Source organism: Littorina saxatilis, linkage group LG6 (genome assembly GCF_037325665.1).
Source record: "Littorina saxatilis isolate snail1 linkage group LG6, US_GU_Lsax_2.0, whole genome shotgun sequence".
Taxonomy (NCBI): Eukaryota; Metazoa; Mollusca; class Gastropoda; order Littorinimorpha; family Littorinidae; genus Littorina; species Littorina saxatilis.
The window spans coordinates 45,690,502-45,709,039 of NC_090250.1; the positions used below are offsets into that span (position 1 = coordinate 45,690,502).

The following is an 18,538-nucleotide window of genomic DNA, read 5'->3' on the forward strand; positions in this document are numbered from 1 at the left end:
TTCTTCGAAGTACCTTAGATTTGTTCTTGGCCATATTTTCGAGCTGTGCATTGTTATATTATGGGAAAAACACGTTCGAAGAAGAGGTCTCGACATGTATTTCTCTCTCTCTCGACTGAGATAAGAACAGCCTCGCTTTCACCTAGATCCTGCCTAAAAACAATGTTCAGACCTCATGTTCAGACTCGGCGTAATGATTCCGAAAGGACTCCTTTTTAGCGGTCAAGTTCAGTCGTCCGCATACTCGAAAGTGAAAAAAAAGATGAAACGTTTTGCTACAGTATCGGAGGATGAACTGTCGAAGAAGAAAAAGAATCTCGTGCCAACCACTACGCAGAAGACCATCCGAGTTGTCCAGAAGAAGTTCTGAAACACGTCACGTTCCAAATCAAAAGACGACATTCTATTCTCTTACGTCACTATTCTTGGTTTACGGTACCATTCGGCGGCTTTGCTACGAGTATGCCATAGTCTTGGTTGGCCGAGACCTTGAGGTGGAATGCGAGTGATTAGGTTTGTTGATTTTGCTCGGAGAAGCGGTCCGTGTTCAACTTCAAGCAAGTTTCTTTCTTCTTTGAAAACAAAAACCCTAAGACCAGTGAATGTCGAGATATATATATGATAATTGGATCTGTGATCCAAACATGCCTTTTGGTCAATCTCGATGGCAGTTAACGTATAGTGTTTGATTACGTAAGAAAATGGCAAAAGATGGAAAGTGGGTCTATTTTGGCATACCCGGGCGCACACAGCCTTCAGCCCCAGAACGTGGTTACGGGAAATGTTAATTACATTTTGGCGGGAGATGCGATCCTCCGACAAACCGCATAAAGTTTTGTTTGGCTGGCAACACTAAGGAGTAAGGTATGTGTAGGCATCTATAAGATAGTTGTTTAAAGCTGTTATTGTAATCTGCGACAAAATTACAAATCGTACGTTGCTATCTTGACCGTAAACTGATTTTATTTTCGCAAAATTATCCCGACAGTATACACGGAGCACCAAACCAAAGTCACTGCTGAGAAATAACAAAACACCAAAGTCACTGCTGAGAAATAACAAAACACCAAAGTCACTGCTGAGAAATAACAAAACACCAAAGTCACTGCTGAGAAATAACAAAACACCAAAGTCACTGCTGAGAAATAACAAAACACCAAAGTCACTGCTGAGAAATAACAAAACACCAAAGTCACTGCTGAGAAATAACAAAACACCAAAGTCACTGCTGAGAAATAACAAAACACCAAAGTCACTGCTGAGAAATAACAAAACACCAAAGTCACTGCTGAGAAATAACAAAACACCAAAGTCACTGCTGAGAAATAACAAAACACCAAAGAGACATAAACCAAAAATGCGCACATCTCAACTCTGCCACTTTTTTCTCACAATTAGTGATTGTGTAGAGCTTGTGGTCTGACAACGATGTGTCTACCTTTTCTGATTAAACAAACAAAGTCTTGACTGTGAACACATTTTTTTCTTTCGGAAAATGACTCCAGACAGTACAAGATTGAGCAGCACACGAACAGTTTACAACCAAGGAAAACACATATCACAGAGAACTAAAACCTTCAGGCTTTACCTTTTAAACATATCACGTTAACACAGACGGTAATGCTCCCAGTCACACAAAAACCACACTGTGCTTCTGAACTAAAGGCATGATAACTGCTGGCCCAATAAATCTTTTCATTTAAACCGAACAACGAAAGCGCTTCGAGTGACTCACCACTCTTAGGCGCCTCGAGTCACGGAGTTTGGTGCCACGAAACACAGACTTTATGCTGTAGACATAGTCTGCAATAATCATTATATACCCTGCCGGTAAATAAAGTTCGGTGTAGAGGGGACAAGGTTATTGTAGAGGTTCCCAGCTGTAAACTTCTCGAGAAGTTCAAAGGACCGTTCTAAATCAGTTTCGGGCTTCAAATCAAGACGTGAACCTTGAACTCAGCCTCAAGTCAGAAGCTGCGACATGAAAGTATACTAGATGTCCGACCGTGAAAAACAAGGCGTCAGCTTTCGGGTTAAAAATACGATACGGAAAGCTAAAGTATACATTCTTGTGAAGTTATATAGACATCAGGGTTCCTTACTCCATGGGAGAAGCGAGTAGCCATACAGTACTGACAAGCGCTACGTTTGTTTCCCTGCATGCGTGTATTCGCGTTTTTGAAGCCGCAAGTCTTTCGCTGTGAACTTGGAATCTTTACCGTGCGCCTGCGTGCACACGTGGGTGTTCGGACACCGAGGCGAGTCTGCATAAATCTCTCGTCAAATCTACGGTTCGAACCCTCGCCAACAGCGACAAACTACGGACTGAACTATGTCCCGGACCTTGCACACACACACACACACACACACACACACACACACACACACACACACACACACACATACACACACACACACACATACACACACACGCGCGCGCGCGCGCGCACACACACATACACACACACACACACACACACACACACACACACACACACACAAACACACACACAAACACACACACACAAGTTTTCCTTCGCTCTAAACTGTTTGCGGCTGTATGTATAATCGAAGCGTGATGCATAAATCTCAAACTATGGAGTCTCAGTGGCAAAGGTCTCTCTACACCAGGTCTCTAGTGGTGTTAGCATGATGTCACCGATCTGTGCGTCAAACTGACTTGAAATTATCCTTGATTCATCGACGGTGTGATTGGGATCGTAATTACAGTCTTGATTTGAAGACATTAAATAATAACTGATCTTACCTCGCCGGAAGTTGATATGGTATTTAGCAAGTCTGTAGTCGGGAAACTTTACTGAAGGAAGCCCGGGAAGCGGCGGGACGAGACAGACAGACAGACAGACAGACAAACAAACAATCAGACGACGAGAGAGAGAGACAGAGAGAGGGGGACAACACGCACTCACGCGCGCGAACACACACACACACACACACACACACACACACACACACACACACACACACACACACACACACACACACACACACACAGGCCTTTTTACCCTTTAGATCTTTTAATTCCTACAAAGGTTCCATTAGACTTGGTTTGCGGTTAATTGAGGTTGTGTTGGCACATCCGTTTATACTATAAGCAGACCTGAATGCATAAGCGTCTTTCATTCACAAAATGTTTATCTCACTTACATTGTAAAAAGTATAATACAGAGGTCCCACTGTTTTTAGCAGGGTAGCAGTCAGCTAAAATAGTGTGGTCTATAACTTCTTCTTGTACCGCGTTCCTGACCTTATTACACAAAGGATCACCTGATGATGATAGTATAAATTACAAAACCGTTTGTTTTTGTTGTTTTGGTGTTGTTTTTACCCTGTGACGTGGGAAGCATGACGCCGATGTCGAGTGTGTGCGTATGAGATATCTGTGTATTTTCAAGTCCCTATAACTTCGCTGAAACTCGGAATCTTTAACGTGCGTATGAGTCTTTGTGCACGCATTTTAACACGGGTGCTGTGCGATTCCGTCAGTTTAGAGTCTGCAATAAAAGTTTACTCTGGGAAATACAGAAAAATCCCCGCCGTACCTGCGTACCAAGCGGGCAAGCATAAAGCGACACAAAAGTGATGAAGCAAGCCGGCTACAGATTGAGCTGCGGACCTGCCCCCGACTGTGGATGAATTAAATGATCGAGCGATTCTCATCTTCAGTATTTTGATCTTTCACATAAATTCACACAGTTATATAATGAAAGTTCCAATTTCTTATGGTAGAGGCCAGCAATAAATGCTGTTGGCAACGGGTCAACACACCTTTAGCCCCTGACCTCTCGCGCCACATGGCCATAGGTATGACGTAGATACGTCCACACTTTAGTGGTAGGTAAACACCTCCTACCCTTAAGAACCCCTGTGCTCTCTCAGCCTCTATTTGCTCAGGCCTTCCAACCGACGAGGGCGAGCAAAATTTTGATCGATTGTCAAAATGCTTATTTAGCCAAACAGGCCGATCGGCTTTGCCAACAGGCAGAATGGTATAATGTTGATTCAGCGAATGAAGAGTAGCGCTAGAGCGGCTCTGCGACTCTGTGATGAATAAGATGGATTAGGAGGGGATTGATCGAGGAGAAAAAATTGGGGGACAATGACCAGTAATTACGTTGAAGTGCGTGTGCAAGAGGTGGAGCTAGATTGGAAGGGGAGAGGGGTGCACTTCTGTGTGTGTGTGTGTGTGTGTGTGTGTGTGTGTGTGTGGGCGCTAGTGAGAATTAATGTGTGTGTGTGTGTGTGTGTGTGTGTGTGTGTGTGTGTGTGCTTGTGCGTGCGTGTGTGTGTATACGCGTGTGTGTATGTATCAAAGTTGCCTTGTCCTGCACTGTTCTAAGCCTATAGAATAGTTTATGTTTGACTTCCAATAAGAATAATTTGCATCTCCTGAAACATCAGAACTACCTCGACACTTCCACTTTATGTCGACGTGTGCGTGCGTGCGCGTGTGTTTTTAACTTTCAGTGAGGTCATTCACGTTTGAGCTCACCAGATATGTATTACGTAGGCAATTTTCTGTGAACAGGTCTATCGCGTTTCACGTGCGGACAGACATTACACAGAAAAACTAGACCTGTGGATGTGCTCTCTTTCTTTGTAACAAACTCTTTATTGAATCTTGAAGCAAGACAAATTGATTTTCCAGCCAAAAATAAATGGAATTTTCGCCGAATTTACGGGTAACGAGTTTGACCTTTCGCTTATCGTCTGATCTCTTTTCGGAGTCCGAATACTAATTATACTCTTTCAAAATAATTGATATAGAGCGACATAGTTTAAACCATAATTAGGTCTTTTAACTCCATTGTACTGGAGAAGAAGAGATATGAGGAAAAGGAGGAGGGGGGACCGGTGGAGGACGAGGAACACGAAGAGACGAAACACTAGAAGAAGGGGAAGAAGTAGGGAAAGGAGGAGAAGGAGAGGAAGAAAATTAAAAAGAACAAGAAAAAAATAAAGAACAAAACGAGCAGGAGGAGGCACAGCATGAAGAACAAAAGGAGAAGATGTAGGAAAGGAACAGAAGGAGAACAAAATGGAAGAGGGGAGGAAAAGTAGGAGAAGGAGAGGAACAGGTCGAACAGGAGAGGCACAGAAGGAGATGGCAGGAAAAGAGGAGGAACACGAAGCGATGAACAGGAAAAAGGAAAGGAATAGGTGGGGAGAAACAGAAGGAAAGCAAGAGGAGGAAGGAAAGGAGAAGAGGATAAGGAGAGGAACAGTGTGGAGAAACAGGAGGAGAGGAACAGTGTGGAGAAACAGGAGGAGAGGAACAGTGTGGAGAAACAGGAGGAGAGGAACAGTGTGGAGAAACAGGAGGAGAGGAACAGTGTGGAGAAACAGGAGGAGACTAACAGTGAGGAGAAACAGGCGGAGAGGAACAGTGTGGAGAAACAGGAGAGGAACAGTGTGGAGAAACAGGAGGAGAGGAACAGTGTGGAGAAACAGGAGGAGAGCAACAGTGTGGAGAAACAGGAGGAGAGGAACAGTGTAGAGAAACAGGAGGAGAGGAACAGTGTGGAGAAACAGGAGGAGAGGAACAGTGTGGAGAAACAGGAGGAGAGGAACAGTGTGGAGAAACAGGAGGAGAGGAACAGTGTGGAGAAACAGGCGGTGGAGGAGAGGAACAGTGTGGAGAAACAGGCGGTGGAGGAGAGGAACAGTGTGGAGAAACAGGAGGAGAGGAACAGTGTGGAGAAACAGGAGGAGAGGACCAGTGTGGAGAAACAGGAGGAGAGGAACAGTGTAGAGAAACAGGAGGAGAGGAACAGTGTGGAGAAACAGGAGGAGAGGAACAGTGTGGAGAAACAGGAGGAGAGGAACAGTGTGGAGAAACAGGAGGAGAGGAACAGTGTGGAGAAACAGGCGGTGGAGGAGAGGAACAGTGTGGAGAAACAGGCGGTGGAGGAGAGGAACAGTGTGGAGAAACAGGAGGAGAGGAACAGTGTGGAGAAACAGGAGGAGAGGAACAGTGTGGAGAAACAGGCGGTGGAGGAGAAGAACAGTGTGGAGAAACAGGCGGTGGAGGAGAGGAACAGTGTGGAGAAACAGGAGGAGAGGAACAGTGTGGAGAAACAGGAGGAGAGGAACAGTGTGGAGAAACAGGCGGTGGAGGAGAGGAACAGTGTGGAGAAACAGGAGGAGAGGAACAGTGTGGAGAAACAGGAGGAGAGGAACAGTGTGGAGAAACAGGCGGTGGAGGAGAGGAACAGTGTGGAGAAACAGGAGGAGAGGAACAGTGTGGAGAAACAGGAGGAGAGGAACAGTGTGGAGAAACAGGAGGAGAGGATCAGTGTGGAGAAACAGGAGGAGAGGAACAGTGTGGAGAAACAGGAGGAGAGGAACAGTGTGGAGAAACAGGCGGTGGAGGAGAGGAACAGTGTGGAGAAACAGGAGGAGAGGAACAGTGTGGAGAAACAGGAGGAGAGGAACAGTGTGGAGAAACAGGAGGAGAGGAACAGTGAGGAGAAACAGGCGGTGGGGGAGAGGAACAGTGTGGAGAAACAGGATGAGAGGACCAGTGTGGAGAAACAGGAGGAGAGGAACAGTGTGGAGAAACAGGCGGAGAGGAACAGTGTGGAGAAACAGGATGAGAGGAACAGTGTGGAGAAACAGGCGGTGGAGGAGAGGAACAGTGTGGAGAAACAGGCGGAGAGGAACAGTGTGGAGAAACAGGCGGAGAGGACCAGTGTGGAGAAACAGGCGGAGAGGAACAGTGTGGAGAAACAGGCGGAGAGGAACAGTGTGGAGAAACAGGCGGAGAGGAACAGTGTGGAGAAACAGGCGGAGAGGAACAGTGTGGAGAAACAGGCGGAGAGGAACAGTGTGGAGAAACAGGCGGAGAGGAACAGTGTGGAGAAACAGGCGGAGAGGAACAGTGTGGAGAAACAGGCGGAGAGGAACAGTGTGGAGAAACAGGCGGAGAGGAACAGTGTGGAGAAACAGGAGGAGAGGAACAGTGTGGAGAAACAGGCGGTGGAGGAGAGGAACAGTGTGGAGAAACAGGCGGTGGAGGAGAGGAACAGTGTGGAGAAACAGGCGGAGAGGAACAGTGTGGAGAAACAGGAGAGGACCAGTGTGGAGAAACAGGCGGTGGAGGAGAGGAACAGTGTGGAGAAACAGGAGGAGAGGACCAGTGTGGAGAAACAGGCGGTGGAGGAGAGGAACAGTGTGGAGAAACAGGAGAGGAACAGTGTGGAGAAACAGGATGAGAGGACCAGTGTGGAGAAACAGGAGGAGAGGAACAGTGTGGAGAAACAGGCGGAGGAGGAGAGGACCAGTGTGGAGAAACAGGAGGAGAGGAACAGTGTGGAGAAACAGGCGGAGAGGAACAGTGTGGAGAAACAGGAGAGGACCAGTGTGGAGAAACAGGCGGTGGAGGAGAGGAACAGTGTGGAGAAACAGGAGGAGAGGACCAGTGTGGAGAAACAGGCGGAGGAGGAGAGGACCAGTGTGGAGAAACAGGAGGAGAGGAACAGTGTGGAGAAACAGGCGGTGGAGGAGAGGAACAGTGTGGAGAAACAGGAGGAGAGGACCAGTGTGGAGAAACAGGAGGAGAGGAACAGTGTGGAGAAACAGGAGAGGACCAGTGTGGAGAAACAGGAGGAGAGGACCAGTGTGGAGAAACAGGATGAGAGGAACAGTGTGGAGAAACAGGCGGTGGCGGAGAGGACCAGTGTGGAGAAACAGGAGGAGAGGAACAGTGTGGAGAAACAGGAGAGGACCAGTGTGGAGAAACAGGAGGAGAGGACCAGTGTGGAGAAACAGGAGGAGAGGACCAGTGTGGAGAAACAGGCGGTGGAGGAGAGGAACAGTGTGGAGAAACAGGCGGAGGAGGAGAGGAACAGTGTGGAGAAACAGGCGGAGGAGGACGACGTGGAAGAAGGAAGTGGGGGGCAGGAGGAAGAGAAATTGCTGACCAGTAGAAAATGGAGGAGGATGAGAAGGAGGGAGAGAAGGAACAGGAACAGAAAAACGGTGAGGAGCAGGAACAGGAGGAGAACGGGAAGAAGGAACGGGAGAAGAAAGAGGAAAGAGATGATGTTGATGATGATGATGATGATGGAACTTTATTTTACAAGGATAGAGGTTAAAGGCTACATGAAGGAACATGACAGCAGATGAACAGAAGTAGGTGGAGGGAGAAAATGAGGAACAAGAGGAGGAGGCACAGGAGGGAGAGGAGGAACAGGAGTACAAGAAATACGAATAAAGAACAGAATGAAGAAGAGAGGAGTAGGAGAAAGACGAATAAAGAACAGAAGGAAGAAGAGAGGAATAGGAGAAAGACGAATAAAGAACAGAAGGAAGAAGAGACGAGTAGGAGAAAGACGAATAAAGAACAGAAGGAAGAAGAGAGGAGTAGGAGAAAGACGAATAGAGAACACAAGGAAGAAGAGAGGAGTAGGAGAAAGACGAATAAAGAACAGACGGAAGAAGAGAGGAGTAGGAGAAAGACGAATAAAGAACAGAAGGAAGAAGAGATGAGTAGGAGAAAGACGAATAAAGAACAGAAGGAAGAAGAGACGAGTAGGAGAAAGACGAATAAAGAACAGAAGGAAGAAGAGAGGAGTAGGAGAAAGACGAATAAAGAACAGACGGAAGAAGAGAGGAGTAGGAGAAAGACGAATAAAGAACAGAAGGAAGAAGAGAGGAGTAGGAGAAAGACGAATAAAGAACAGACGGAAGAAGAGAGGAGTAGGAGAAAGACGAATAAAGAACAGAAGGAAGAAGAGAGGAGTAGGAGAAAGGCGAATAAAGAACAGAAGGAAGCAGAGAGGAGTAGGAGAAAGACGAATAAAGAACAGAAGGAAGAAGAGAGGAGTAGCAGGAGTCGGACAAGAGAGGGGGACAAGAAAGGGAGGACCAGTGGACGATTGAGGGAGGAGAAGGAACAGGACAAGACAAAAAAACTTGACTAAATGTAAAACAAGTCGCGTAAGGCGAAAATACAATATTTAGTCAAGTAGCTGCCATTTTTCAGCAAGACCGTATACTCGTAGCATCGTCAGTCCACCGCTCATGGCAAAGGCAGTGAAATTGACAAGAAGAGCGGGGTAGTAGTTGCGCTAAGAAGGATAACACGCTTTTCTGTACCTCTCTTTGTTTTAACTTTCTGAGCGTGTTTTTAATCCAAACATATCATATCTATATGTTTTTGGAATCAGGAACCGACAAGGAATAAGATGAAAGTGTTTTTAAATTGATTTGGACAATTTAATTTTGATAATAATTTTTATATATTTAATTTTCAGAGCTTGTTTTTAATCCGAATATAACATATTTATATGTTTTTGGAATCAGCAAATGATGGCGAATAAGATAAACGTACATTTGGATCGTTTTATAAATTTTTATTTTTTTTTACAATTTTCCGATTTTTAATGACCAAAGTCATTAATTAATTTTTAAGCCACCAAGCTGAAATGCAATACCAAACCCCGGGCTTCGTCGAAGATTACTTGACCAAAATTTCAACCAATTTGGTTGAAAAATGAGGGCGTGACAGTGCCGCCTCAACTTTCACGAAAAGCCGGATATGACGTCATCAAAGACATTTATCAAAAAAATGAAAAAAACGTTCGGGGATTTCATACCCAGGAACTCTCATGTCAAATTTCATAAAGATCGGTCCAGTAGTTTAGTCTGAATCGCTCTACACACACACACACACACACACACACACACACACACACACACACGCACGCACGCACACACGCACGCACATACACCACGACCCTCGTTTCGATTCCCCCTCGATGTTAAAATATTTAGTCAAAACTTGACTAAATATAAAAAAGGGGGGGGGGGCGAGGAAGACAGACAGCTAAGGCGAACAATGCATCAAAATGGTACAGCTACGAAAAGGAAGCAACCATCTGTGCAACAACAAAATCTTCTCATTGCAAAAGTATTTCTTAGAAATCGCGATCAATGTTCATTTGAGAACAGCAACATTCAGAAGGACAGATTGCCATTTATTATGGAATAAAGGTGTGTTTGTCGGTACAGCATAATTCGGAACAAGAAATACACACTGTAAAACTCGAACAGACAATAAAATCTAAAATTAACTTCAAATGTACTTTTCAGAGAAAAAAAAAGAATAGTCAAAAATTGTTCGGGTCAACAAACCTTTTTTTTCTGAAACTCATTGATGAAATTAAAGTGTGATTCGCAGTACCCTCAGTGAACAATACAAGACATTTTAATAATACGCGTCTAAAAGAAAATGTGCGGGAATGCAAACAGTGCAATATATATATATAGGGTCATTGCTTCGTACATGGAATATTTTACAGATTTGGCTGGTTGGCTGATGGTTTTTCATGTCCCCTCAATGCTCAACCTTTTTGGCTGTGCGGAATCGATTCAATTTCATTTCCTTTCTCAATTGAATTTTATAAAGACGCGATGAAGACGGTGAAAAGGGAAACTCAACCAGACGACAAAGTTTATTTGGAATTCTAAGCCACATTTTGCCCTGAGCATCGGCAGTAATCAAATCTCCAGCAGGGACTAAATCTGATTAGCCGGTTACAATAATCATGCCCGTGAGAAACAATGACGTCAAACAAAAACCATTAGCACGTGCGCACGGGTCGCACAGGGATTGAATTATGCAGCCATCCCTATGTCCACGGTGAAGGATTGGATTTGACGCTTTTGATGGATCTCTGGCTTCACTGTCCCTTCTTCGGTCTTTCTCTTCATCTTCTCTATTAGACCCCGTGTGTGTATGTGTGTGTGTGTGTGTGTGTGTGTGTGTGTCTGTTTTGGTATGTGTCTGTCTGTCTGTCTGTCTGTCTGTCTGTCTGTCTGTCTGTCTGTCTGTCTGTCTGTCTGTCTGTCTGTCTGTCTGTTTGTTTGTGTCTGTGTGTGTTACTATATATATATATACTAGATGAATACCCGCTTCGCCGGGTACGGCTTCGCCGGGAAGAAGTCGAGCCGAATACCCGGCTGCGCCGGGGACCCGGCTTTGCCGGGTGTACGCCGGCTTCGCCGGCGCACCGCACGAAGGAAGGGAGATAAATGCGCAAAACACTGGAGAAGAGTAGTGACCTTCTAAAAATAGTATAACGGGAATATGGATTGAGCGTTGTCGACAGTGACCTTCTAAAAATAGAAACGGGAATATGGATTGACGCCACACGAAGGAAGGGAGATAAACGCTGAAAACACTGGAGAAGATAAGGAAGAGTTACTGGGAATGGATCCAGAGAAAAACCAAAATCGGTTCAGCGCTGCGCGCTGAGAGCACGTGTTGAAATATCTCATCGACCAGGTTGTGTCCGGGGTGTACCTGAATATGGCCACCAAATTTGAAAGAGATCCATCGAGAACTTTGGCCGTGCATCGCGGACACACACACACACACACACAAACACACACACACACACACACACACACACACACACACACACACACACACAGACACAAGTCGTATATATATATAGATATGTTACAGTAAATTTGCGAAACTAGGAAATTTGCGAAATCCCTGAACATTTCAGTAAATTTGTGAATTTCCTGTTTCACTCAAGGATTTCACAAATTTTCTAAATATTATAGGAAATTTGCGAATTTCCTGAAATAAGCATGCCATTTTTTCACAAATTTACTGAACAGTAAAAAACGTTTCAGTAAATTTGCAAAATTCTTTTAAAAAAAAACAAAAGAGTCCGTTTTCTTTATTTTACGTCGTGATTTTGATAGATTTACTGCTAGAAGATTTTTTTTAAAAAATGTTGATTTGAGCATGATTTGAACCGAACATCTTCAATTTTTGGGTCCGACACACTACCAACCCGCCACACCCGCCACATGAAAGAAAGTGAAAAAAAATCATAAGAAGTTGGTGTTGGGATCACGAAAACTACCCAGTCTGACTTTGCAGTTTCTTTCTTTCTTTCTTTTGTGTTTAACGTCGTTTTCAACCGTTCAAGGTTATATCGCGACGGTGACTTTGCAGTGCAGTCCGCGTTTGGTTCATTTTGCCAATAGGCAACCCAACATTCTTGCTCTGGCTGTCTATCTGCCAGCCTGTCTTTCTGTCTCTGTCTGTTTGTCTGTCTCTCTATCTATATCTCTATCTCACTGTTGCTCTTTTTATCTGCCTGTCTGTCTGCTAGCCTGGCTGGCTGGGTGACTTTCTGTCTGTGTCTCTGTCATATCTCGACGGGCCATGGTGGGCGTGATCGAATGATCAAAGAAACGCAAACATTAGTACAAAATCGCTCGAGCTTTTCAAGTCACTATGCGAGGTGTGTCAGAAAAAGATAAAGAGACCCATGACAAAAGGTGTAGTTGTTCGTCCAATCATCAGCAAGGAATTTGCATCTCGAGGACAAGTTGATCTTGTTGACATGCAGTCCATGCCAAGCAACGGTTACAAATGGATCATGGTGTATCAAGACCATCTCACCAAGTTCTGCGTCCTCCGGCCTATTAGGAGCAAACGCGCTGTAGAGGTTGCAGCCCAGCTGCTTGACATCTTTCTCGTGATCGGTGCTCCTGCAATTCTCTAAAGCGATAACGGCACTGAGTTCACAGCCAACATCATTTCAGAACTAAAAGATTTTTGGCCAACATTGGTATTAGTTCACGGGAAGCCGCGACATCCACAAAGCCAGGGATCGGTTGAAAGAGCAAATGGTGACATCAAAGACATGCTGGTGGCTTGGCTGGCGGACAACTCAAGATGTCACGGCAGCCAATCCTGCACCAATAAATAAGACGCACAATGAAGACATTTTCAAGCGTCTTTTCATTGCCATATGTCTTGGTTTAAACACGGTTTTATTGAGTCACTTGAGAAAAAGTGACTCTATGTAATCGGTCAGTGTTAGTCTGTCCGGCCGGCCGTCCGTAGACACCACCTTAACGTTGGACTTTTCTCGGAAACTATCAAAGCGATCGGGCTCATATTTTGTTTAGTCGTGACCTGCAATGACCTCTACACTTTAACGATGGTTTCGTTGACCTTTGACCTTTTTCAAGGTCACAGGTCAGCGTCAAAGGAAAAATTAGACATTTTATATCTTTGACAAAGTTCATCGGATGTGATTGAAACTTTGTAGGATTATTCTTTACATCAAAGTATTTACATCTGTAGCCTTTTACGAACGTTATCAGAAAAACCAGGGAGATAACTAGCCTTTTCTGTTCGGCAACACACAACTTAACGTTGGGCTTTTCTCGGAAACTATAAAAGTGACCGGGCTCAAATTTTATGTGAACGTGACTCATTGTGTTGTGAATAGCAATTTCTTCCTGTCCATCTGATGCCTCATATAATATTCAGAACTGCGAAAGTGACTCGATCGAGCGTTTGCTCTTCTTGTTCAATTAAACATGAGACAATAATAAAACGAGAAATGATGGGGACACGAACTCAAGAGGATGCTTATATTACGTGCCATAAGTCTGTGCTGTACATGCCCTGCTTGGTTTGTTTTTATCTTGTGTCATAATGGTATGTTAATATTTTGAAGCAAAAATGACAGTATAAGAGACATACAGAGAAAAGGAGAGAGAGAGAGAGAGAGAGAGAGAGAGAGAGAGGGGGGGAGAGAGAGAGAGAGAGAGAGAGAGAGAGAGAGAGAGAGAGAGAGATGAGTGTCATAATGTACCTTGTAATGTACTCCTTCAGATTTTATGTTAACAATTCTATAAAACATGACAGTATAGGAGAGAGATGTGAGTGTCACAATGTACCTTTTATTGTACTCGTTTAGATTTTATGTTAACAATTTTATGAAACATGACAGAATAAGAGAGAGAGAGAAAAAAGAGAGAGAAAAATATGAGTGTTTCACTTGCATTAATAATAAGGAAACCAGAATCATTAAATGGTTCACAAGCAACCAACAAAGCACCTGTTTCCCTTCAAATGTGTTTCAGTAAATTTGCGAATTTCCTGCCCCTTGAAATCAGGAAATTCGCAAATTTCCTAGAATTTTTAGGAAATTTGTGAAATCCCTGAGTGAAACAGAAAATTCACAAATTTACTGAAATTTTCAGGGATTTCGCAAATTTCCTGGTTTTGAGAATTTACTGTAACATATATATGCGTGTGTGTGTGTGTGTGTGTGTGTGTGTCTCTCTCTCGTGCGTATGACAGAAGATTGCAATCGTGAGTTTCTGTGTGTCTGTACTACATGGTCTGGCACCTGAGTGCATATACGGTATATGCACAAAGCAGATATCATGTGAAAACTAATTATACACAGTCCCTTTGATATCAGCATGATTCGGTGCACTTGTATGTATGCTATCTCGAAATCACAGTCTTGCACTGTGTGATATATTATAACACACGCAAAATGAATAGACTCGACGTTCTTGGAAGCTCGCCTCAAACCATTCAACCCACATAATCTGTTTACGAAATCGTCGGCCGTGTATTTATATCCGTGTATAGGAAAGTGGGTTCATGTTTCTGTTTGAATTAGAACGAACTCGTATGCACCTTCTGTGTCATTTTCAAAACTGTATATAAGCCGGATCATAATGCTTCACTTAGATTGATCCCAACGGTCGTGTTCTATCAAGCCCGTGTCGAGAGACTCATGTTTCATGTAATAAGGAAAATCTTTCTTTCTTTCTTTCTTTATTTGGTGTTTAACGTCGTTTTCAACCACGAAGGTTATATCGCGACGGGGAAAGGGGGGAGATGGGATAGAGCCACTTGTCAATTGTTTCTTGTTCACAAAAGCACTAATCAAAAATTTGCTCCAGGGGATAAGGAAAATCGTTCATATCACAAAAAATGACGGCCCTAATTGGAAACCGACGACGTCGAGACTTGATACCGTCCATATTGTATCAACAGCGAAAAGAGGCTATTCTATTAGTCCCATATGTCGAAATATATCCATAAATAGCTGTAGCTTTAGCTTGTTTTAATGTTATACTGGGTCATAGTCATATGCATAATTTGGTCAAAACCAAAGTTTGGTCATATTCTCACACAATACAGCACGGCAGCTTACTTGAGATGGAGCAAAGCCAGTTAGGGGCTCCGCTCACATAATTATGTAACTTCAGCAGGACCGACGACGCACTGCAGATTATCCCAGCCCGCTACACGTTGCATGAAAGGAAAACAGGCCAGGTACTCATCATAATCCCTATAGCAGCACACATAATAGGCCGTGCGTCGTCTGTGCTGCTGAAACTGCGCAGGTATATTCTGCCCATTAGTAAACGTGTGGTGCGTGTTCACAGTCTTCCACACTGTGCGTGGCGGACTGTGACTGTACAAATGTGGACTTCAATCAATCAATATGAGGCTAATATCGCGCGTATTCCGTGGGTACAGTTCTAAGCGCAGGGATTTATTTTTTTAATTTTTAATTTTTATTTTATGCAATTTATATCGTGCACATATTCAAGGCGCAGGGATTTCCGAACTTCTTTTGTAGACTGTGTATACAAACACACTGATCTTCAAGTTCAGCACTTTAATAATAAATTACGCTTGCGTTAGTTTCCGCGCAAGGTCTCAATTTATATAATTCTATTTTGTGAACCAGGGTTCAAACCTTAAGCCGACAGGGTTGACAGCAAAGCACACAAAAAACACTTGTCCTTTCAGAACCCCTGAGAGTTTTCACATGTTGAGGTGTTGGTGGACAAAAGCAGTCTTTCAAGGCGCGACGGGGAGGGCGCGTATAGATTATTCCTACCGGCTTTGCTTGACAATACAGTGGAACCCTCCTTTCAAGGCCCCCCCCCCCCCCCCAAATTAAGACTTTTACCTTTTTAAGACTCTGGTTGCTCAGACTTTGTGTCCTTGAAGGTCTTTAATCTAACCTCCATTTTAATACTCCCTCCTTTTTGAGGCATCTATCTATCTAACCTCCATTTTAAGACTCCCTCCTTTTTGAGGCATCTCTCTATCTAACCTCCATTTTAAGACTCCCTCCGTTTTGAGGCATCTCTCTATCTAACCTCCATTTTAAGACTCCCTCCTTTTTGAGGCTTCTATCTTTTTAAGTCTCTTTTTTTCAGATATTGTGTTCGTTACTGTCTAAAACTTAACATCCATTTCCAGACTCCTTGCTTTTTGAGGCCTGATTTTCACAGATTTGAGGAGGTCTTCAGATGGGGGGGGTTTCAATCTAGGCTTACCCTTGCTGATCGCTCGCGCGTTTTTAGAGTTGGTGAAGGCAAAATGTTTTTTAGCACGAGGTTCTTGTTGGGTGAGTGAAAGGGGGACTCCGGAGGGGGCCAACTGACAGTGTGATCGATTTTCCCCCGAGGATCACGAAGGGAGATTACGGTTATGCCGCGAGTTTTATTACGTGATCGATATCGGTTTATGTAACGCGGTCGTTAACAAGAGGTTGAAAGAAATGTAGGATGGTGAGGGAGGGGGTGAACTGGTGTGTGTGTGTGTGTGTGTGAGTGTGTGTGTGTGTGTGTGTGTGTGTGTGTGTGTGTGTGTGTGTGTGCGTGTGTGTGTGTGTGTGTGTGTGTGTGTATGTGTGTGTGTGTGTGTGTGTGTGTGTGTGTGTGTGTGTGTGTGTGTGTGTGTGTGTGTGTGTGAGGATAGGGACAGTAGGTGCACAGAGCAAAGTGGTCGGGGAGGGATGGGATGGGAAGGGAGGGGGGGGGAGGTGCAAGACCAAGGAAATTCCGTTCACGGAAAGGAGAAAATCAAAACTTGACTAAATGTGAAAAAGAACATATTTCAATCTAAACAGCCTCACCGCTCAGACCATTCACTTCCACGGCTAATTTTTAGATGATCAAGGTTTTCATGACTGATGGGTTTTTAAAGAGAAAGAGAAAGAGAGAGGGAGAGAGAGAGAGAGAGAGTGTGTATGGGGATGTGGGGGTTGTGCGTTCGTGTGTGCGCGCGTGTGTATATGTGTCCGTGTCTGTCGTTCTGTGTGTGAGTGCGTGCGTGCACTGATGCGTGCATGCGCACGTGAATGCGCACGTGAATGTGTGTGTGTGTGTGTGTGTGTGTGTGTGTGTGTGTGTGTGTTCGTCTGCGCGTGTGTGTGTGCCTGCGTCTTCGTGTCTGCGTCATTACTTGCGAATGTGTTTGCGTACGTGTGTGCGTGCGTGCAAGTTTGCCTGTCTGTCCACCCACCCACCTGTCTGTCTGGTACACATTTGCTCGTGAACCAGCGCACTGCTCACTTCGCGCAACGAAAACCACCTGAAGCTATTCAACCTCATGAATCAGAATACAAAGAGGGCCCACGCAGTGCGTCACACCTCATTGACATCAAATCGGTAAAAATGAAAATCATGTGTACATTTCTTTTTTATATTTAGTCAAGTTTTGACTAAATATTTTAACATCGAGGGGGAATCGAAACGAGGGTCGTGGTGTATGTGCGTGTGTGTGTGCGTGCGTGTGTGCGTGTGTGCGTGTGTGTGTGTGTAGAGCGATTCAGACTAAACTACTGGACCGATCTTTATGAAATTTGACATGAGAGTTCCTGGGTATGAAATCCCCGAACGTTTTTTTCATTTTTTTGATAAATGTCTTTGATGACGTCATATCCGGATTTTCGTGAAAGTTGAGGCGGCACTGTCACGCCCTCATTTTTCAACCAAATTGGTTGAAATTTTGGTCAAGTACTCTTCGACGAAGCCCGGGATTCGGTATCGCATTTCAGCTTGGTGGCTTAAAAATTAATTAATGACTTTGGTCATTAAAAATCTGAAAATTGTAAAAAAAAAAAAATTTATAAAACGATCCAAATTTACGTTTATCTTATTCTCCATCATTTGCTGATTCCAAAAACATATAAATATGTTATATTCGGATTAAAAACAAGCTCTGAAAATTAAATATATAAAAATTATTATCAAAATGTTTTTTTCGAAATCAATTTAAAAACACTTTCATCTTATTCTTTGTCGGTTCCTGATTCCAAAAATATATAGATATGATATGTTTGGATTAAAAACACGCTCAGAAAGTTAAAACGAAGAGAGGTACAGAAAAGCGTGCTATCGTTCTCAGCGCAACGAATACCCCGCTCTTCTTGTCAATTCCACGTGCACTGCCTTTGCCACGGGCGGTGGAGTGACGATGCTACGAGTATACGGTCTTGCTGCGTTGCGTTGCGTTCAGTTTCATTCTGTGAGTTCGACAGCTACTTGACTAAATATTGTATTTTCGCCTTACGCGACTTGTTTACATTTAGTCAAGTTTTGACTAAATGTTTTAACATAGAGGGGGGAATCGAGACGAGGGTCGTGGTGTATGTGTGTGTGTATGTGTGTGTGTGTGTGTGTGTGTGTGTGTGTGTGTGTGTGTGTGTGTGTGTGTGTGTGTGTCTGTGTGTGTGTCTGTGTGTGTGTGTAGAGCGATTCAGACTAAACTACTGGGCCGATCTTTATGAAAATAATTTGACATGAAAGTTCCTGGGTATGATATCCCCGGAATTTTTTTTCTTTTTTTCGATAAATACCTTTGATGACGTCATATCCGGCTTTTTGTAAAAGTTGAGGCGGCACTGTCGCACCCTCATTTTTCAATTAA

General features: G+C 44.0%; 1 protein-coding gene across 1 annotated transcript; it reads left to right on the forward strand.

The window, feature by feature from the left end:
• Window positions 1-701: 701 nt before the first annotated feature.
• Window positions 702-13,932, forward strand: LOC138969642 (trichohyalin-like). Its single transcript, XM_070342500.1, has 5 exons — window positions 702-718; window positions 5,196-8,001; window positions 8,244-8,805; window positions 13,539-13,644; window positions 13,803-13,932. Exons 1-5 carry the CDS (start codon window positions 702-704, stop codon window positions 13,930-13,932), a joined length of 3,621 nt encoding a protein of 1,206 aa, XP_070198601.1.
• Window positions 13,933-18,538: the final 4,606 nt, after the last annotated feature.